This window comes from Nothoprocta perdicaria, unplaced genomic scaffold (assembly GCF_003342845.1).
Source record: "Nothoprocta perdicaria isolate Ctin4 unplaced genomic scaffold, notPer1 scaffold_76, whole genome shotgun sequence".
Lineage (NCBI taxonomy): Eukaryota > Metazoa > Chordata > Aves > Tinamiformes > Tinamidae > Nothoprocta > Nothoprocta perdicaria.
Window position 1 is genome coordinate 1,410,572 of NW_020456043.1, and position 22,364 is coordinate 1,432,935.

The following is a 22,364-nucleotide window of genomic DNA, read 5'->3' on the forward strand; positions in this document are numbered from 1 at the left end:
GCCGCGCGCCCGCTCCGGGTGCCCGGTACCGTGCCCCGCGCCGCGCGCCCGCTCCGGGTGCCCGGTACCGTGCCCCGGCCGCGCGCCCGCTCCGGGTGCCCGGTACCATGCCCCGGCCGCGCGCCCGCTCCGGGTGCCCGGTACCGTGCCCCGCGCCCGCGCGCCCGCTCCGGGTGCCCGGTACCGTGTCCCGGCCCCGCGCCGCGCGCCCGCTCCGGGTGCCCGGTACCGTGTCCCGGCCCCGCGCCCCGATCCTGTTCCCGGGACCCTCTCCCGACACCCCATCTTCTAATACTCAGCCCTGGCGCCTTCCAGCGCCTTGTCCCCGAGCACCCCCCGCCTTGTCCCGAGCACCCCCCGCCTTGTCCCGAGCACCCTCTTCCAACACGGAGCCCTTGGCCCCCCACCCCAGCACCCTGATGCTGCTCCCGGCACCCAGCCCGGCCGAGCCCCGTGTCCCGCTGCCCAGCCCCGGCTCCCTGCTCCAGCGTGGAGCCTCCAGCTCCCAGCGCCCCGGCTGCCCTGGGATCCCCTCCCCTCATTTGTATCTTGCACCCATCCCACCCTCTGAGCGCCCCAGGGTGCCCCGCTCCTCTCCCAGTTTGGGGCAGCTTTTCCCCCCTCTCCTCTCCGGTTTTCAGCGCCTTTTCTCCCTCTCTTCTCCCACTTCTTGGAGCCTTTTCCCCCACTTCTCTCCCAGTTTCCAGTGGCTTTCCCTCCTCTCCCGGTTTTCGGTGCCTTCCCCCCTGCAGTCCCCCCGGGGCCGCCATCCCCGCCATCCTTTGAGGCCGAAGGCAGCGAAGCCTCCTCCTCCTCCTCTCTGTGCCGGCCTGGCTGCCGTGGGCCCCGGGTGTTATCCGAGGCTTGAGTTATTCTCCTGGTCCCCCCTGTGTCCTTAAACTAAGTGTTGGGGAGAGACATGTTCATTTGTCATATGTATGAATATCAGAAAGAACACAAGACAAAATATAAATATATATATATTTAAAAATAAATATATATTTATATATAAAATATATAATATGTGCCAGTTTGCAGGCAGAGGCAGATTAAACTCTGCAAAGTGGCCTTAAGCCAAGCTGGGCACCGTGCTCGTGGTGCCCGTGACAGCAGCAAGCGGCCGGGCTGTCCCGCTGCTCCGGTCTCGGAGAAGCGCCCTGACCCCCCAAGTGCCGCCCCACAAAATCCAGGGATCACGGCTGCTTCCCGGGCTGGCTCTGGCCTCGGRAAGCTGCAGCGCAGGGCAGGCAAGGCTGCTTCCCGGGCTGGCGAGCGGCAGTGCCGACCTGGCAGGAACGCGCGGCTCCTTAACGATATAATTACTTTTTTAGATTTATTTATTTATTTTCCTCCTTTTCTTCCTGCCTCCCGGTCTTTTGGGGGAGGCGGAGCTGCGGCCGCGCTCTGGCGGCGTTGCGGGAGCGCCGGGTGTTGGGGGATAGGCCTGGGAGCTGCTCTGGGATGGGATCCTTCCTCCTTTCCCGAGGAGGAGCTGCCGCCGGAGCCCTGAATGAATCGGGCTTTGAGCCGGGGCCAGGAGCGCACGGAGCCTGGTCGTGGGCAGCGCTGCAATATCCAGTAACCCTGAATTCGCACCTGGACAAAGAGCCCGTTTGTGCAGGGCATGTGAAAAGGAGCGTCGGGACCAAGCGGGGCAGCCCGGCCGGCACTGAAGGGAGCCCTTGTACCCGCCGCCTGGGTGCTTCCCTGCCCTAAAACCTGCARAACTTGGCAAAAACGTGCAAAAAACTCGCGCCGCCGGCCCAGCTTCCCGCACAGCCCGAGCCCAAGCTTCCCGCACATAGTTTGCAGTGTAAAACCTCTGACTTCTTTTTTTTATCAGCAGTCAGGCACTTTATTACTCGCGTTTGTTTACTCAACGGTATAGTTAAGGCGGATTGCTGTAATTGCTCAAATAAAATATTAATTTCCAGCTCCTCGCACGTGTCTGCGGGTGTAGGAGTCGCGGGCCCGTTAGCTGTCGGAGCGCCGGCCGCTTGAATGCCATCGCAGGCAGGGCTCACRCTTTGATTTATTAATTATCCCGAGTCAAAGGAAGGAAAAGACGGATATAAATAGGTTTGTCTCAAAAGGAAGCAAATGTTTGCATCAAACAGCCTTGCGATTGCTTTGGCTCTCTCAAAACTTGCTTTTTTGGGGGGAAAAGGGGGAAAAAAAGGCATTTAATTTCTAGCAATGCTGAGACCCCCGGCTGTGGGGATGCAGTGAGCAAGGAGAGTTATCCTGGGATTTCGCAGCTCCGCATTTCCGCGCGCCGGCCTGGGAAGCAGGAAGCCCCTTCCAGAGGGCAGAGCCCTGCAGCGGGGCCGCTGGCGCGCTGGAAGTTTCAGCGCGTGCACAAGGGCYGAGCTGGACGAGGACTCAAATTAGGGCCTGACGTCATGCGCCCGGCACCCCCGCCGCGTGTTTACCCGGGGCCGCCCGGCGGCTTAAATCGGGCGCTGTATTCCCGGGAAGGAATGCGAGCTGTCACGGCGTGGGGGGGAAACGTGTGGATTTGGGAGCTTTAGGCAGCTGTTTCCCTGTGTGGTTTAGCTGCCGGGCTCGGGATGATCCCTCGCACTCCGGGATGGTTTCAAATCCGCGGCTCTTTTGGTGGTTGCCTGTCCTTTCCCCTTGGCTCCTGTTGCTCCACCAAGCTGCACACATTCACTTCCATTCAGTCTGCCTTCATGCCGGCTCTTCCAGCCCTCTAATTATTTTATGGCTCTTCTCGGAGCTCCCGACAGTTATATCAGCATCTTTGTATGCGGAGCTGGTGGCGATGGGGACAGGGCCACTCCGGGGACCRGGCCCCGGCTGCAGGGACACCCTGCACCGCAGCCCCTCGCAAAACCCTCTTGCCTCCAAGCTTTCCTCTCCAGGTGAATTATTTTGCAGGTTTTCACCTTGCAACTTTTCTTCCCTTTGCTATGTTTTTAACCTGCCCCCTCCGTTATTCCAGTATTTTTGTGTCTCTCCTGGTGTTAGCRCTTGTTTCTCTCCTTTATTTGATTTTTTTAAGAGCTGCCAGCATGAAAAATGTATTAGTGTTTTCTAAAGCGGTTTTTCGCTAAGGGCTTTTAGGAAATTTCGTCTTCAGGATGAAGCTTCCTTGGCCGTTCCCGAGCCCCCATGCAGCATCGTGGGACCTCATGGGGGAAATTTCCCTGCACGGATGCAGCTTGCACGGCCGCCYGCTTGCAACGGGCTGCAAACACGTGGATTTTTGGCCTACCCAGGGTTTGGGGGCAGAACTGTGAGCTTTGGGCAAGCTTAAATATCTCTAGTGAGCAGCTCTGCAGGGAGCCAGGAGCAGGGGGGAGCTCAGGAAAGGGCAAATCCAGGCGGCATTCCCTGCTGATTGCCATAAATTGTCCTTCCCAAAGGACAGCGCTGTGCCCAGGGAGATCTCAGGACATGGGGACATGTATTAGGGTGCTGCTCTCGGAGGAGGGGATGCAGAACAGTCCGTTCTCGCTAACTGCACACAGTAAATCAGGTAAATTCAACGTCAGCCCTTTTTGAGGAGYGTGCAATTAACATTATTACTGGCGCAGACCGTGATTGGAAAAATCCCAAGCAGCAGATAGATACTCTGGGTACTCAAGTGGATTGCAGTGACCTGCTCACTTCCCTGTTATTTATCACCCTGCTGAATTAAGCCACTTAGTTAATTGAAATACACCGTGTGTTTGGCAAAGCCCTCTCAGAAAATTAAGCTAAAAATACCGAGTTTGAAGAGCAATAGCATCATTTAGCYGCTTCCAAGGGCATGGGGTAAAATACAGGTTATACTGCAGGAAATCTGTTATTAATCTTATCCGTGCAGCTCTAACGCACGCTGCCTATCAAGCTGGGCTGAATTACGCTATATATATTAAAGTTTGGAAAWCTGGCTGCATGCTTGTGATAGGCTTTTCCTGTTTACAGGACGTGTTGGGTTATTCTGGAAGTATGAAACGACTTAGCTAACATTTCTTCCCTTAAACCCGTCAGCAGCTCCGCTTAACCCGATGCTCGCAGGAATCCTGCTGCGATTGACTCCTAAACAAAAATCAAGGCTTGAAATCACCGCGAGCAAAAGAAGGAAGGAAGGGAGCGCAAATAAGGGAGTATTTTAAACACGTGCTACCCCAAAGCTGCTCTTTTTGCCGTGCACCCAGGAGAGGCTTTTGAGGACTGCAGCTCGTAGCCGCTTCATGCAGTCGCGTGAATAAAAGCCTAATTGACAGACACGGTGGAGGGGAGACAAACAGTGTCTGGCAGATGAATGGCTTAGGACAGATAACCTAAATGTGCACTGAYTAGATTCGGAAAGTGTGCGGAGAGAAGTTTGCCGAGGGAAGACAGATCTGTGCCTCGGTTCCTTTTAAATGCAGCATATACTGTTACGGTGAGGGCTGAGGGGACGGGGAAGGAGCGAGCACCAATATTAAGCTAATACTTAAGGAAAATAGCTCAGTGGAAAGAAGCAGCTGAACGTGGAGTCTGGGAGCCTCTGCAGTGCGGCTGGGAAGGAGTCCTGCRCTGGCAGAGGCGATGCCTCGTGGGGGGCCGTGCATCCTGGTGGGCACGCGGAGCCCGCCGGAGATAACCCCGAAATACCGGCCCTGTCGCTGATACCTGCAGGCGGCTTCTGAGGCTTTGTGTGCGAATCTGATCTCTGATAAGAGTTGGTGCAGCTCCCTGAAACCCATTGTTCCCCAGACAGCCCTTTGGCTGCCGTGTCCTCCTTGCGCCTTGCTTGGGAGAGGGATGGCAAAGGGCTTAACACTCTGTGACTTACAGAGCATTTMGGGATTGATTTAGCACATTGAGCTCTTTTTTTTTTCTTTTTCCTTTGTTTTAATCTGCAAATATGGCTTGGATGCATCAAGAATCCAAGGAAACTTGATCTACTTTGTGTTCTCTCTCCATATTACCTTGCCAGTGACTTCAGCTGTACTCCCCAGTAAACGTAGTCCAAAATACTGATGTTTCCATGCAAAGTCTTTTTTTTTTTTTTTTTTTTCCTTTTCTTAATGGAACCTCTAAAGGGTAATGAATAAAACACCACGAGAGTGCAATGTTATCGATTTACTGATCTTTGTTTTTGAGGTTTCGCGGTGCTTACAAATGATTCAGGCTGCCTTGGGACTCGCTGCAGAAGTTCATTGCCTTGAATCTGTAATGACCCCTTGAAACACGTAGGGCTGTGTTAAAGCAAAGCCCGTGGTGCAAACTGCAGCCACGCCGATTCGGCCCTGCTGCCTTCCAGATAGATTGCTCCTTTTATTTTCCACGTTTTCCACAGAGGTTTAGATAAGGGTTTATTAGGTGGCCAAGTTTGCTTTGCTGGTAAAGGAGGAGAGAGGAACAGCTGCAGTCTAAACAGAAATAAAGGAAGTGGTTTTATTATAGCCACTCTTATGAAAAAAGGTTTCGGCGTGTCAGTGCTTGGTGCCTCGAGGGCGTTTATCAGATTGGTGCYGAGCTRCTTCGCGTGCACGGGACGCCAGCAYGTGCAGATATTCCCCTGGACATCAGCTGACGGTCGGCCTCGACAAGGAGGGTGTTTTGCTTCAAAATCAACCCTCGATGGGCGCTCGATACCACGTTTTAAGCGGGCACTGTTTGCGAGAGACCACTGAGGGCTGCTTAACAGGCTGGGAGTGCGGAGAGCCCCTGGTGCAGGCAGGGTGGTGAGGGCTCCTCTTGGATGATGCCAGGAGGGTATTTGCTGCTCAGCCGCCGTGCAGAGGCTTCCTCGGACACGCAGCCTGCAGGGATTCTGCCTCCTCCGGCGATGTTATCCCGGGCTTTTAAATAACGAGACTTGAGGCGATGTCGAGATGGGGGTGACCAGCCAGCAAGGGCAGCTCTTGAGCTGGGCAGGATTTGGGGGAGAGGAAGGGCCACAGCTCGGTCTGCTGCTGGTCATCTTGGCTGCAGAAAGGGGCACTGCTTGGCCATTTGGGGTCTCTTCTGCCCTGCCAGCTGGTACCCAGCAGAGATGTTGCCTTTCCAGGGAAAAAACAGCATCCTCAAGACCAAGTTCCTAACTTGGCTTGCATTTTCGTGTTGCTGCTTGATGACTCTCTTTGCTAGCGACCTGTGTTGAGTCCTTTTCCCTTCAATGAAACACTTCTAACGGCAGCGATTGCAGAGAGAAGTGCCCATTAACGCATCCTGTTAATCGGCCATGCCCATCGATCCGCGCGGCCGGGCTCCTCGCTCCTGCATCCAGCTCCCGACGCCAGGAAGCGCCTACGGAGGCTCGCAGTAAATCGCAGGATTGTGGCCCCAATAACGTGGCCTCTGTCAGCACCAAGCAGGACGCTCATCGGAAAGGCGCTCGGGGTAGGTGAGGGYTGTGCACGGGCAGCTCGAGCTGTGGTCGGGGCAATTAATACTTCTCCCCGGAGTGGAGATGACTTTCCAGGAGAGGTAAACAACCCCCCCTCTAGTTTAACAGCAATTTCCTCCCTTTCAAGCGTTCCCTGTCCAAACAGCAATGTATAAAACAGCGGCGCTCCGGGAGCTGCACAGTGCCCGTCCTCCAGCTGGGACACGGCGGAAAATTCCCACCGCTCCGTGTTGTCCCGCGCCTCTCGGCTTACACCCCTGGGGCCCTTTCATCTCTGAGCAGGTCCCGCCGGGGGCTTTTGCGCTTTGAATCATCTGCCTTGCTCGAAAGGGCTGCGGGGAGGCCGGCGGGGAGGCTGCGGGCGGCCGCGGTGCTCTCCCCAGCACCGGGGTGTCCCACCGCAGACAGGAAATTGTTGGGTTGCTGCTCAGACCCAGCCCGGATCAGTAGTTTCCTCTTCAGACTTTTTTTTTTGCAGGTTTCGATTTTGCGTAATCCGCTTGGAGATGCTGCCTTGGGGAATTGCGTTGGCCCCTCTTGCATTTGAAGCAGCTGAAGTGAAAGAAATGGGCGCGTTCACCCRCTTCCCCTTTCTGCTTTTTATATAGCCATCCTTTTCTCCACCTTCCTCTTTATTTGGGCTTGCGTTTTACCCAACCATCCGACTGTTTCGCCCATATAAAAACACAACCAACTGGTGCTAGAATCGGTCCAGAATTTCTATTGGAAATGGAATGCCCCATGTTGGGATGACTTTCCCTGTCTATATACCACAGCAGGCATCTCGGAAACTCCTTCTGAGGCTTAACGTGTGCAGCAGCTGCATTAGTATAACTGGGCACCATCTTCCACTGGGTACCAGTGCGAAATAGCTGATGCCTTGCTCTGAATTTCTGCTCGGGAGCATGTGCTGGGAGGTCAGTCTGTAGCTCACAGACCTCTGCGGGTTTATAAGCAACTTCTTGCAAAACCTCAGCAAGATGCTGCAAAAAAAAAAAAAAAAAAGGCAAACTGAGAGCCCTAAAATCTGCTAAATTGGCAGTTTTCTTGCCAGTGTGATGCCCTGGGAGACACTGGCTGGGAGGAAGGGTTGGTAGCTCTTGGGCAGGGCAAGGTGGGAGGAAGGGAATAATCTCAATCATTGTAAATAATCCCCCAAAACTCATTTTGGTTCTTCTGGGTGGCGTGTGTGAGACTTGAGATGGGAAAGGGAAACCTGCCCGAAGCTGCAGCTCCCTTCCCTGCCCTTCTGCCTCATCCCCTTCCCTGAAATAGCTGCGTGCAGCGGTGGCAGGTGTGAATTTGGAGGCAGGATCTAAAGCGTAATGCCGGCTCTGTTTAACCTCTGGGCTCTGATGATGGGGGGAAAACGAGCGTGGATAACTCCAGAAAGCCCTGGATGTGCGGAATGTTCACAGAAGCTGGGGAAGAGAAGCGTGTGTTTAACCTGGAGACTCCAGGCCTTGCAGCAGGACTGATTATCTGCAGCTGCTGCTCGCCCCTAACTTGGGTGCTTGGAGCTTTTTTTCACTTTTTTTTTATAGATAAAGCAAAGGTAGAAGATGATCTTGATGTAAATTAGCTGGTAACTTTGAAAAAAAAAAAAAAAAAAACTGAGTAAAACATGTCATCTGGCAGCCTTCAGTTCTTAATGTTCTTGATGGTTTCCAGAGTTTTGACTGCTGCAATTCGGAAAAATAYTGAGGTCCCCAAATTCCTGCTGGATGGGAAATAGCTGGTTTGAGCGGATTTCTGGCAACCGGAGCCCGGCTCTGGTTTTCTTGGCAGGACTTGCTGTTTTGCGTGTAGTTACGTCTCGGTTAGCCAGACTGGAGCTTCCATGGGGCACAACTGGTGGGAGAATGGAAGCAATGTGGTAAGCAGAGCAGATGAAAGATTTCCCGCCCACTCCCTGTTTTCTTTTATTTTTCCTTTCCTTTCCAGGAGCTATGCTGCTCAGCTCGCAGGTTTTCCCATTTCCAGTGAGTTTGGGTGTTCCTGGCACTTCCGATATTAACCTGCAGGAGCTGGCTGTACAGCAGGTCAGGAGCAGCGGATGCTAAATCCTGCTTTTCTCTAGACTGGGCTGCTCTGGGTGTATTTTTCCTTGCTGACTGTGTTCACAGCCTGGCCGGCCACCTGGTTTCGAGGACCTGATGAGCTTTGAGACMCCAAATTTTGAGTCAAACGTGGCTGAAGGGGCTTGGAACGGTGTTTGGAGGGGTTGCACGTAGGCAAACAGGCCAAGGGGGGCAGTTGCATAAACCTTCATTTTTGGAGTCTCAGGAGACCGGGTGGTTTTTAGCTTTCAAAACAGCCAGACTGCAACTGAAAATTCATCTTGCTGATTATTACATTTTAAATATCTGACCAGGCAATTGTATGTGTGTGTTTGGTGGTTGTTCTTCTATTTATTTTCCTCCCTGCAGGCTTGTGTACTTTCGGAAGGGTTAATTGCTTCAACTCCAAATTAAGTTAGAAAGCCTGGGTTTTGCAGAATTGCCTGGAAAGAGATAGCGCTGTCTTCCTGAGCTTCCTTTCTCCCTGATAATACCCAGAGCTTGGCTTGAAATGACATCCAGCCCGAGAGGGAGGAAGGTCTGCAGTGCAAATGAGTCTGCACCGTGGCAGGGCTGGTGCTTGGACCTAGGGCAGGGAGCAGCTGGTAGCCCCAAATCTTGGCTTGTGCCTCCTGGCTGACCCAGGAGCTTGTGCTGAAATGTGTGCAGGGAAAAGGGCCCTTGGAAAACTTGGAGCTGCTGGGAGGGATGAGCGTCCTCCGTGATCGCTCGTGCTTTGTCCGAAGGGTGAAACCGCAGGCGTCAGGGCTGATGGGGCCCTCTGGGTCCTTCCAGCGTGTTAAGGTTGTTTAAAAACCTCCCTTTCTACAAACGTAAGTTACCATCGGAATACTTTTCCAGTGGGAGAAATTTAGCCATGTTTTATGGGGAAAAAGTCTCGTGAACAGACMCTTTGGGAAGTCGTTGTGATGCGCTCGTGCGAGTCCCGCGCTTCCCGCATCCTGAATTCCTCGTGCCGCTCCCGTGGCCAGAAGGCATCGGTGCAGGAGCGCCAGGTCCCGGACCGGGAGCTGCCGTCGGAGCAGGGATCTGGGCAGCCTGTCCCAATCCCTGGCACGATGGTGGCTCCTGGGTGTCCCCTGCTCCTGACCGCTCTCCGTGAACCGCTCGGATTTACACCTGGCAATCCCTATTTGGGGAGTCTCAAGGCAGCAAGGCCAACGCTTCAAATCCTGCACTCCAAAAGCTGGAAAATGCTGGAATTAAGGCTGCCACTTCAATTGTAATTTATGTGCACTGTGCATATGCGCTCGGAGGCGTCCCCTGGCTCCGGGATGAGCTGCTCCGTCTCCCTGGCAGGACAGCTCCGTTACGCAGTGCGCATTTGCAGGAGCTGGATCAGGATTGCGTGCTCTTGGCACCGCCATCCCCAGGCACTTTGCCTTTTTTGTCACAGCAGTAAAGAAGATGTGCGATACGGGGCCGGGATGCGAGTGCCTCGGCTGGGACACAAGACGGCTSAATGCTCCCTGGAGGACTCGTTTCCTTCCCTTCCTCCTCTGCTGGGTTTCTGTGCGTCGCTTCCTATTTTGCGCTGGATAAATCATGCAAGCCAAGCTCTCCGCTTGTCACTGCTCGAGCTCTCCGCTTGTCACTCCTCGAGTTTTCTTCCGCTTCTCCCGATTCCTTCGGATACAGCCAGCAAGTAGCGAAAGCCCCTTCCAAAGGCGCATTTGATGGATGGGGTGCAAGAGAGGGGGAAGCGCTCTGCAAAATCAGCAGGCAAGAATCCTGCTCAGAAATGGTTTTATTTCGGAAAACAGAATCCCCCCGTGCGTATTTGCCCTGTATTTTCTCCCGTTGGCAAAATGCGCAGAGCGGAGCGCGAGGGATTTGAAGCAGGCACAAAGAGGGCTCTGTGCGCGGGGCCGGTCGCTGCTCGCGAGCCCGGCTGCGGGAGCCAAGGTGGCCCCTGGAGTTTGGCCTCTCCCGAGCGGCTCCTGGCTTTTCCTGGCTGAAACCGCTGCCYGTGCTCCGAGCATCCCGTCGGAAACCCGCTTCAAGATGGGTGCCCGTGCCAGGTGGGCTGCTGGGATAAACCGCAGCGTTCCTGCTGCGCTAAAATGCTGAGAAATGAAGCAAAAAATTTCTTTTTTCCCATCCAAAATTGCCCATGCCTAATGTATCCATCACAACTATACCACAGTACCCAAATCAGTGGCGTAAAACAAGTTTAAACGGGGTTCCCATTTAAATGGGGCAGGTGACATCCAGTCCTTGCCGGTGTGCYGGTGCCAGTGATTTTTCTCAGTTCTAACTTAAGGCCGTATTTGTATTTATGTACTAGCAGTGCAAGGAGTCGCTGCTACCCCGACCTCGTAATGAATTGCATTTCCAGATGCTAGGTGACTAATCCCGTTACCATCGAAAAGAGCTTCCTTCCTCTGGCTTAATTTGGGCAAAAAGAGGTAACTTTCTGACCGGCCCCAGTTTGTTCTTCTCAGAMCTGCACGCGGAGGAGCTCCGGCTTGAGGGATCGTCCCCCGACACTTGTGTATGCGCAGCGTCAGTTCTCAGCCTTGCCTGCTGGCTTGCAGCCTACATCCAAACAGAGCAGGGACCCAGAACAAAACTTATCCCCCTAAGTAAACCTAATAAAAAGGAAACTTTTCCCCYCCGCCATCCTTTAGCAAATTCTTACTAGCAGAACGCAGCTAATTAATAACGATTTTGGAAGCAAAACTGCTTTTGACAACTGCATTTCGAGCTGTGTGCTCAAGTGCTTGGCCCTCTTTAAGGCTTTTCCTTATTTCTTTTTTTTTTCCACTGCCGTTGCATAGTTTATCTGTGAGCGAGTTGCTTGCTTGACGTCAGYGCTCTGCACCGCTGGGCAGCGGGAGCTCCCGCCATCCTCCGGCCCCACAACCCGCCAGGTCGTGCTCGGAGCAGCCTGAAAATTTGCAATAATTAGCAAATTTGCAATTTGGCTTTTAATTTTTTTCTTTTCCTTCAACAAGTCAAGCTATATATATAATTATACATATCTCTGTGTGTGTTTCTGTTTGGATTTAAATTCTACTGCCTGCCCATATGGTTTTTGACAYGGCTTGTCAGCGTGTTCAGCTGGTGCTTGTTCTTTTCCCTTCGGAAAACATATGGGATAAAATGGTAGCACCAGCAGTTGCCCTTGGTTTTAGAAACAAGGGAATTCAAGGTGCAGCTCCAGCACTTTGCATTTACCCTGGGAAAGCCACCCTGATGGCTGCAGGGTGACTGATGTAAAATGTATTTAAAGCCTATGTGCAGCGTGAGCTGTCAAATACAAGTGGGTCTGGTGGTTAAGAACTCTCCTAGGTCTTACCAAAAGCAAGAGCGTCACGTTGTCACAGCTACAGCTTGAGCAGAAAAGTCTGATGGTAATTTTTATAGGATGTTTTTCTCCTCGTGTCTTGAAGGGTAGTTTTCCGAGGGTGTTTGTGAGTAGGTGGAAGGACATTTTCCATTACCCGCCCTTTCTTTTGGTGTGCAATTAAAATCACAGCTGAGGGTGGAGGGAAATCCAGTCCCGGCTTAACATACCCCAAAACATGAGAAACAGCCTCAATGACGAGGGCTGCRCCCCGAGGCGGGAGCCGGCGACCCAGCAGAGATGGGCGCTTCTGCTTGACCCAAGATGACCCAAAACAGCCCCGTTCTTGCAAGTTTTCTTGCTTTCCATGGACTTGCTCGTTGGAGGAGGACGTTTGGGCATATTTGGAGGAATGTGGGTGCACGGAGGTCAATGGGAGCATTGAAACCACGTAATGCTCCGCAGAGAGCGATGGACACGGCGGGATGCGGCCGCTCGTGTCCCAGCCCAGCGCAGGGACCTTCAATGGGACTAACTTGGGTAGAAGGGTGAAAACTGCAGGTGAAAACTGCTTTGAAAGTGCTGGGAGGGATGACAGCTGCTTAGAGCTACGGGAGTGGTTGGTAAAGCTGTTTGCAGCTCRCTTTGGCTTTAATCTTGTCTGAAATGCATTAGCCAAAAAGGAACCGGTCAGCTTAAAGCCTAGTTGCGTTGCAGACTTGGAGTCCSTGGGACCAGCCTTGGTAGCTCCCAGACTTACCTCTAGCACCAAATCCATCCCTGCGTGATCGGAGGATCTTTAAAAAGCAGGAAACTGCTTAGTGCTTCCAGAGCAAACCATGGAGGTCTGGATCGCGCCGCTGGGATGCGCCAACCGAGCCCTTGGTTGCAGCCTAGGGAAGCCAGGAGGAGTTTACCGGTATCTAACGCTTCCTCCGTAGCTCCTGAAAAGCTCCTGAAGAGCAAATGATGGTAAATGGTAACACCCAGGAGAGCCAGGAGTGGACCTTCAGGCGCATTCGTGGCTGTAAAATGCTAATTCTTGACCTTCTCCAGCATCTCTGTCCTCCCCAATTCTCCTGTATTGCCCAATTCTTAGTAGTGGATGATTTTCTGGTGTGTGGTTTTTTTTTTTTTTTTTTTTGCATTTGTTTGAGTGATGGCAAGACTTATTTCTTGCTACAGGGTTCAGATCTTACTGCAGTATCACAGAGTGCACCGAAGGACAGCCTAGCAAGGCGCCGCAGAACGAGGTACCAGCACCTCCACCCGCCCCGTGCTTACCCCTGCTCTTAAAACCGCTCAGCCTCTCGAGCCCTCAGGTAYCCCTGCCTCACTCCCAACACGAGGCACCATCTCGCCCATCACGGTGGGCTGCAAAGGGCAGCCTCCCCATCCTCCTGCYGCTTCCCCAGGCTCGCCAGGGCTCTTTGCTGCTCTCCCTGGAGCTCTGCTTTGCTCCGAGGGAGGTTTTCTGCCCGCACATGTCGCAGCGCGGGGCTCGGTGCCAGCCCGTGCCCAGCCCGGCGCCTCCGGGGCTCCGAGCGCGGCCTTGGTGCCTTATCAAGAGGTATTTCAGCTTTGAGGTGCTTTAATCTGCCTCTCCAGCCGTCTGCCGCTGCAGGCGGGGTTTAAATAGATTTTACACAAAAACATTAAAAATATGTTGATATGTTTAATATATAAGGAATATGTGGATCTTTTTGAGCAGAAGCAGTATCAAAGAATTCACTCGCTCGGCCTCCTCAATGTGAGCCGAACAGATGAGGATGAAGCTTCTTTAAGGGACACACCTGGTGCTTATTCCCCACCGGGGACAAGTGGGAGCCGGGGAAGGGCTTCGTGTTCCGCTTCCATGGAAAAACAAACCGTGCAAAACGGGGCTTGGTTCTGCTGTGTGCTGTGCTGGAGGAGGACGCTCCCTCCTATTGCTCTTCTGGGAGGATCGAAGAGTTGCATCCTTTGCTCTAAAAACCTTCGAGTGTAACCGAAAAGCTCAAAGGAAACTTCTGCTTCGCCTCCAACCACCGCCCCAAAGTGTCTTTGTGAGCTTGAGGACGCAAGGTGGGGAGTACGGAAAGGWGAATGGGGCTGCTTCTGGGTCTTTTTTTGCCAGATTTGCTTGATTTTTGCAAGGGTGCAGCATGGAAGATGTGCAAAACAGGCTTGCCAGAGCTATCCATGCACTTTACTCAGGCGTCTGTAGGGTCCTTGCTGTGCTAGCTCTGTAAGTGTCGTGGTGATGCAAAGTCTGCAGACTGGCTGCTGTCCCGTGGACAAAACGAGGCCGTTTGGAGGAGCGGCCTGGGGTTACCCTGCCCAGAGGCTCCCTGGATTTGGAGGCTCCAGCTGCCGTTTCCTGGTATCCCAATCCAAGGATCAACCAGGGCATAGTGGGGACCGCTCCGTAAGCTCCGGAGGGAGAGAAAATCAGGGAGTTATTTTCCGTGTGCATGAAGGTTGGATCTTGGCTCTTCTTGCCCTGAGGATAGCCCATCTAGAGGACGGGATATCCCAAAATAACCAGGAAAATTCACTGTTTATGTAGCGCCCGAGCCTTGTATACTATTGCTAGTAAGTCCTAAGCTCGCCAAGCCTCTGCCAAGTGGCATTACTGCCTCTGCAGAAGGGAGCTGAAATACCTTCCTGCAGAAGTGGAGCAGAAAAGGACCTTTTAAAAGGAATTGCCTTAATCCTGGTGCTCCCGAATGGCAAAAGCCCTCTTGGCTTTCAAAAAACATATGTTTTAGACCTGTCACTAGTGGAACAGCAAAATGTGACCCTTACGGTAGAGCTGTGGTGCTTGTTTTGCTGGAGCAGCTRGAAGCTGCCACTTGTGAACCTTCTRGTATCCTGTCTCAACGTGACCCGTCATTGCTTTGTGCTTAAGTCTCTTGCCATAATTTGCCTTCGTTATGATGTGCTTAAATGGTAGTTGTGTAAATGTGTGTGTGTCCGTCTGCACARTAGGGGTCCAAGAACTAAAATATACGTAATACCACATCTCTTATGAAATACATCATCTTATGAAACCAGTGGGAGCTTTGCGGCTCAAAAAATTGCGGTTTTCATTGTGATGGGCAAAGCTGGTACAATGTGGCTGTGGCTATGGAAATTTAAGGTTTAAAACCCCCATCCTTCCCCCTTTTTTATGCATTTGTGTCCCGTCCTCATGGGTCTCTGCAGCTGCCTGGGTGACTTAAAACACCGCTCGCATTCAAAGGACTCTCCGAACAAGTCGGCATTTAGAGATCAGCATGAAAGTCAGGAATTTGCTGTGTTTTGGGCTATATAAAATATCCTCAGTGTCTTCTGTGGCATGCGAGCCTCTTGATGCGGTCTTGGGAGGAAAATGCAAAAACAGCTTCTTAATTTGCCTGGAAAAAACCGTGCCTGGGTCGTCCTTGCTGCTGGAGCTGCTTCCCGAGCGCGACGGCCGCCCCTGGCAGCRCCGAGGTGTCCTTGGCAGCGCGGGGACCGCTCCGTGCTGGTGGGAAGGGCGCGGAAACGAGGAGCAGAGGTGATTTCTGATGCTGGGAAGGAAACCTGCAGCTTCCCTGCCCCGAGATGGGGACATTCATTTCCAGGGACCCTTCCCCTGCGCCATAGCTGGGAATTGGGCTGATTTAACCAAAGATAGGGGTGGGTTTCGCCCTCTCCGGCCACACTTCCCAAATCCCAATCCTTGCTCCATTTGTCTGCCTGGAGATGCTAAAAACCTGTGTAATGCTGTTGTTGTAAGGCTAAGTACCCTTAATTGCTGGACTCRGAGTTGTGCCCATGATTTGGGGATCTTTAGGAACCTTTTGAAACCGAGGTCTTTGATCTCTAAAACGCAAAAGTGGTTGGAGTGCCTGGAGATCTGCCCTGCTTCTCAGTTCTCTTCTAATAAATGCTAAAGTAAGAAGAAAGTGTGAACAGATGGATCCAAAAGATGGATTCCAGCTCCCAGAAATCAGTAACTAGCAAATTCTGACCCCRGTGAACGTTCCTAAACCTTTGACCAGACTTAACCAGGAGGGTGAACTGCCACGTGCAGAACCAGCTTTCAGAGATGTGCCTGTAAGTCACTGCTGGTAACCGCAGCCTGGCAAAGCACCCGGTGCTCCCTGCACCCTGTTAGTGTTAGACTAACCGTGCAGCTCAGCGGCCAGCCAGGCACCCAGCTCCCTTAAATACAGCTGCTCCCAGGGGTGTTCGGCTTACGCAGCATCTCGCAGTGCAATTTGCACTTTGCAATTTGCACTTTGCAATTTGCACGTAATTATTGTCATAATCGCTTTGCAGCGGGGCCTGGGAGGTTAATCTGGAGCACGAGCCCCGAGCCGCGTCTCTGTGCTCGACGTTGCATAAGTGGCACCGCTTCAGCAACAAACTTGTGGTGCCCTCTCGTCAGGGCACGGATTGGACTTCGTCACCGAGGGCCGCTGTAATGATTTCTCGGATTTTTTTAGGAGGAGCCAAGGCTTGTGCAAGGGTGCGTGCTTTTCTATATTTGGTTTTGTTTAATTTGATTGTACTAAGTTGTTGAAAAGTCCAGCTGCCGCTCCCGCTCCCTGGCCGCGTTATTAGGCCGTTTTACGAGAAGTTGGAAGAAACTGGCTGTGCTTTAAACTGTGTCAGGATTTCTCAGTAAGCCTGGGATGGAGATACCCCATCAAGAAAGGCACCCAAAAAGTTCCTTTGTTGCGTTGGTCTCCTCCTGACCGAGCTCAGATATGGGCTCGTGGGGATGGTCTTTGCAGTGTGTGCCTGCAGTGCGTTGCTCTGTAATTTAGGCTCTTTGGTCATGCAGCTGCTAGGATTTAATGCCTGAATTTGGCTGCGTTTGGTGCTTTTGGGCTAGTTCATTCCTACGTGGAACCTCAGCTCTTACGGATGGAGGCAGGAGCTGTTACAATAGATGTCAACTGACAGTTTTAATTTGGGTCAAACCAGTTCCTCACAGTGGAAGTCCAGGATCGCGGGAGGCTCTGGAGCTGGAAGTGACTTGTTCTAACACAGAAGCTTTACCCACCAAGGGCCACTGCTCACTGAGAGCTTCTCCTCCCACACAAAAATTAAAATCATCCCAACAGAGATGGGGGGAAGTGTCACATGAAGGGAGCTGCCCTGTGGAGGGATCAGCCGGGGAGCCGTCGCTTCCCGGCCAGGTCTGTGGCTGAGGATTTCCCGGGATGGAGCTGACGCTGCAGGAGATGTGAGCGAGGAGGCGGCTGCAGGGGATGTCAGGGTTCCCAGCTGCTGGTGATGGCCGGGTTTCCTACCACGCTTCTTTCTCCTTCCCTGGATGGTTTCAGGATGTTACTTTTAGCCGCGTTTTGGGGGAAAAAAAAAAGGGTTTTGCTAGTGGAAGCTGAAAGGCTTGGAGAAAAGAGGGTCTTTCCAGTTCCATTTCTGGGTGGTGAAGATGTCCTGCATTACTGTGGGGATGTGGAAAACAAGAACAGATAGGAGGCCTGGAAAGCTGGACAGAATCCCTCTTGGATAAAGTCTGGGTTGTTAATGAGTCCCTCGGGATCCAGTCCCAGCTGCCCGGCCGAGCGATCCATGGACGAGTCCTTGCTCATCATTATTCCTCTCGTTTTTCTTCCTCCTTTCTCCTGGTCCGGAGGGTTCCCGAGTTAGTGCCTGGGGAGCCCATTCGCGGAGCAGGACCCCCGAGGCCRCGTGAGCAGGCAGCAGAAGCGGCCCCTTTGTCCCCCAGCACTGGCAGTGCCGGCGGGCAGCGGGACCGCGCGCGTGAGGCAGTGCCAAGCGGCTCCCGAAGYGAGGGCTGCAGGAAATAGGGCTGAAACGATTGGACCTGAAAGCTCTTTTGGGCAGCRAGGGTGTCTCAACTCTGTTTGTAGAGCACTTAGCAAAATGGGGCACTTATCTCGCAGGTGGCTTCTCCCTGCAATTGAATCCWAGCCATTATTTGTGTCTGCAAGGGACTGGCTGCGTTCTAGGTCGATAGTCACTTCTCAATTAACACATTTGAACTTGTGCTTTTATGTCCTTTGAAGCTGAATTCTGGTGCCGCTCTGTAACTTTTCAAATGGCCTKTTTGTTCTAGATGTCAAGAAAGACTGGTCAGATCATGCGCTATGGTGGGAAAAGAAGAAAACTTGGCTCCTTAAAACTCACTGGACGTTGGACAAATACGGGATCCAGGCCGATGCCAAGCTCCAGTTCACACCTCAGCACAAGCTGCTTCGTCTTCAGCTTCCGAACATGAAATACGTCAAGGTGAAAGTSAACTTCTCCGACCGAGTCTTCAAAGCCGTTTCTGACATCTGCAAAACTTTCAGTGAGTATTAAATGCCTCAAGCAGCTTTCATCCAAATTCCGGCCGATTTGGTGCCGGCTTGTTTCGAGATTGCCAAACACCTCGCACGGTGGGAAAGGTCCCTGGCTGATCTGCCTTAATGTKCATACTTTTCTAAAGTATTATTAAGTTGTTGGTATTACCGAGCTTCAAATACTGAACATCTGATGTCACCCGCGAATCRAGCAAACTGGGAGTCCACTTTTTGCCTAGCAAACGTAGTCGTGTATGGAGAAATGTTTATGCGATTGTACCTAATGTACCACGGGCAGAAATGATTAAGAATTATGTTTTTCTGTAATTAATTCCTTTTCAGAGCAAGACTGTTTGTGGTTTTGTGTTGCATAAAGACAGTAGCAGCCCTGCTTTAAGTTGCAGTTGCTGGTGTTGGGTCATAATTGCCCTGCAAATTTATGTGCTAGCTGAAAAACAACCCCTGAAATAGGATATCTGCCAGAGTCGTGGGTTCTGCTCTAGTGGGAAATCATTAGAGATGAAGGGGTGATACTTCACTGTAAAACTGTCTGGTGGAGGGAAATGACAGTCTCGCTTTCTTCCTCAAACTCCCTGCACGCTGCTTTTCCTTGTTAAGGAGAAGGCTTGGAAGAGAGGGTGGATCATTCGCTCCTGGACACGCAGGGCTTGTCCTAGGGCGCTGCCTTTGTGCTTTTTTATTATTTTATTTTAAAATCATCAAGAACTGGCTGCTTGTGAATGCTCCGTGCCTGCGTCCTGCGGCTCCTGCTGCCCGTTTCCCTGCGCTCCGGGGCRGCCGCGGTGCCGAAGGAAGCGGCCGCCGGAGCGCTGCCTTCCCACCCGGATCTGCAGCCTGGGCTTTGTCGGAGCAGGGCTATTTCTGCTCCCAAAAAGCAGACGCGGTTCCTCTTGGCTGACCCGGTTATTTCATTAAGCAGGAAATGCTCAGCTATAAGTGAGCTGTTAYGACAAGAGCTCCAGTACATTTGTGGTTAACTTGGTGTGTATATAGCTGGTTAAGAGTCTCMATAAGTTTCTTGCCTCGCTCTCATTTTTTTCTTTTTGATAGATATTTGAAGATTTCTACTTAAAATAGAAAAGGCGATTTCACATAGAAAACGCTTAGCCAGGGCTGTTGCAGAGGGGATTTTTGCTTCCCCCTTCTGCCCTGCTTTGCATTATGATTCTTAATACCTTGCTAGACAGAGAAGGCTGGAGTGCCTGCTTAGTTGCTAACAGATCCTTATGGCAGTGAGTCACACCAGAGAATTCTGATAGTTAATCACGTAGCAGATCTTTTACTGATGATGCAGAATGTTCAGAACCTTAAATGGGCCTAAAACCGGTTATTTATTTAACTACAGGGCTCTCAATGTGTTTATGAACAAACCAGCAAAATATTGCTGGTATTGGAAGAGGAGAAACGGGAAAATCTGTTCATCCAGAAATCCAGCCCAGCTGTTTTAGGGCTCATTGCAGCAAGAAGAGGGAGTCTGTTGAGGGAGCTTGCTCTTTCTCCCGTGACTTCTCAAGTATTGGAATAAATGTATCTGGTTCTGGTGAAGGAGGGAAAGGAGAATTTCCCCCCTCGGGGGTGAAAATAGGAGCCTGAGCTGGTTTTCATGGGTGGAAACTGCAGGGCTAAATACAGCGATTAAATGTTGCTTCACCCTTGTGTCTGTGCTTGCTGGAAGCCAGGTGCTGAGCAGATGGAGGGGAGGTGGCCACGTGCAGCCTCGGCTGCGGCCAGAGGAGGCTGCTGAGAGCTGCAGGTGAGGCTGCGGGGTTGGAGGCGGCCGATGGGTCCCGCCGAGCCGGGGGAAGCCGCGGCCGGGCACGGAGGTGCCTGAGCCCCCTTCAAGGGGCTGCCAGGCGCCCTGGGCTCCTGCAGGCTCGCGGGCACGTGGGTGCTGCTGGCCCAGGCTTCCCCACAGGCTTCCTCCACGTGAGGCCTCTTTGGGGCTAGCACGAAACCGCCGCCTGCAAATCCCGCTCACGGACTGTCCCTCGTTCCTGTTTGTGGGACCTGCTGGTGGCCGGGGCTTTGGCCGTGTCCTTAACCTCGGGATCCGCGTGCCAGGCCCCCACCAAGGACAGAGGTGCCCACGGAGGCCCAGCCTGACCTTGCAGAGCTCCCTCCTGCTCGCAGACACCACGAGCCTCTTGGGCAAGAAGAGGCTCTTGGGTTTCGTCTTGCAAAACCAGCTCCTGGGTGTCATGCTGCACTCGCACAAGGCATTTCATTCCTGCAGCCTCCCGACTTTACCTACCTGCACATGGACAGAGCAAGGTTTTCCCAGCCTGTTGTTTTCCCTTTTTGTGTTTTTCTTCCTCCAGGTTAGTGTTAATGCCAAATGGGAGGTTACCCCCCTTCCCTGCCCACCTGCATGCACTCGTGCACCGCGGTGAAGCCGATTGCCTCCCCGAGGCAACCTGAGTAGATATTCCCAAGTAAAAGGAGAAAGAAGCTGTGCCCCTGGCCTCGCAGCGCAGCTCTTCCCCTCCTGCTGTAGGAAATGGAGGCAGTGGCGGTCCAGTGTTGTCTGACCCAGTGTCCGGGAGACAGAACTGTGTTTTCCGACTGTTTTGGCTATAACTCTTTGCTGTCCTTACCCTCAGGGCATTTAATTACACACGCCAGTAATTCTTACATATGGCCTGAGTAATAAGTGGTTGTAAGCAGTACCTTGCGTGGCGGGAGCCCCAGCAGGTCACATTGACAAAACCCTTTACGTGGAGCAGGATCACCCTTGGGTGAGCTCTCCCCGTGCTCCATGCAGTTAAACCCCACCCGGGATAGCTGTAGTTGAGCGAGGATGCTCCATTGGGGCTGTTCCTGGGCAGGGTGTCCTGGAGAAAGGTCTGTCTCCTGTCAGGATGTGGCGAATCCAGTGCCGCGGCACCAYGCGGAGGTTTTGCAGTGGTTTTTGGGTCTGCAATTTCTGTTTGTTAAAGCAGGATTTGGGTCTGACGCGGCAGCGGATCAGTCTCTGCTTTGCAGCGCGCATCATAAAGCTGGAGCAGCCGGTCCCGCTTGCTCCCGTCTGCTCGCTGCTCTGGCCCTTACACCTGCGTACCTGCGGGCTGTGCAGCCGCGCCATAAATGCACGGTCGCTTTTGAATCTCTGCTAATTAAAACGATGGCCCGAGAGAGCAGAAGGCAGGCGGAGCAACAGGATGGAGCGGGAGACAACGGGGCAGCGGAAGGACCGGGCAGCCCTTGTCCATGCAGTGCCCAAGGCTGCACGGGGCTGCTGGTGCTAGCGCTGCGACGGTGTCTCAGCAAATCTGCCCTGTCCTGGGGCTCCCGGGGAGCCCTAAAACGGGCTGGTTTGGCTGCAGCGTCGCGCCGACGCGGGATGCAAGGTCCCGCCTCGGGCTCCTCGTGCCGGAGGTTCTCGCTGGCTCCGCGCCCGMCGAACAGCTGCCTGGCAAGCAGCGGCGCCCTCGGACACCGGCTTTGATCCACAATTAAAGACCCGAGAAAGAGAAAGCAAAACTTCACTTTTTTTCTTTCCTTTTTTTCCTTTTTCCTCGTGGTGCAGCCACTGCCGGCGGGTCAGCTTTGCAAGCTCAGCTCTGTGCAGCAGTGCAGRGAAAAGTGGGGAGCTGTAGGGATCTCAGTGCTCCTGAGAACTCTCCCGTGTCCCCACTTGCCATGATCCTGTTTGGGAGACTTTTCTACCCCGCAAACAGCCCATAAAATCTGCAAACACAAAAAAATCTGCAAATCCACCTCTTACTGGTAGGGGTGGGGATATCTCCATTGGTAAGCGAGGTTATTGGACCTAGGAATTGCGGCCGTGTCGCACAGAATTGGTGCTAAGCAAATAAAACCCGTCCAGCTTAGGCTGAGAGCTCCGACTACCTGCCCGTCCTGCATAGCCATGATCAGTGAAACTCCTCTTTTCCTGCACAGTAATTCACTTAATTTGGGGGCAGCATTGCATCTTCTCATGCCCCTGAGCTGCTTCCTTGCAGACTCCCATTGCTGCTGTCTGTAGGATTTTTTTTTTCCGTGTATCCTGGGAGCAGTGATAGATGGAAGGGAGGATACGCTGCAGCCGAGGGCACGTGAGAGAGGAAAAGCAAACAGGGAGCTGCGAGTGCAGAGGTTTTTTCCCAGGCCTCTGCATTTCCTGCCCTGAGCRCTGCTGAGCCTGCCCCTGCCAGCAGGAAAACAGCACGTGGCCTGGAGAGCCATGGGATACAGGCAGATTCCAGTGGAGTGAAACCTGCATCCGTCACCTATTCCATGGGACACGAGCAGGAAAACAGCACGTGGCCTGGAGAGCCATGGGATACAGGCAGATTCCAGTGGAGTGAAACCTGCATCCGTCACCTATTCCATGGGACACG

The 22,364-nt window shown here is 52.9% G+C and overlaps 1 protein-coding gene across 1 annotated transcript in view; it reads left to right on the plus strand.

The window, feature by feature from the left end:
• The window catches only part of FERMT2 (fermitin family member 2), a 56,383-nt gene that overhangs the window by 7,785 nt on the left and 26,234 nt on the right, over nt 1–22,364 (plus strand). Inside the window, exon 2 of the mRNA XM_026051491.1 lies at nt 17,778–18,011. Within this exon, the coding sequence (XP_025907276.1) occupies nt 17,778–18,011 (234 nt within the window). The remainder of the gene's footprint in view (nt 1–17,777; nt 18,012–22,364) is intronic.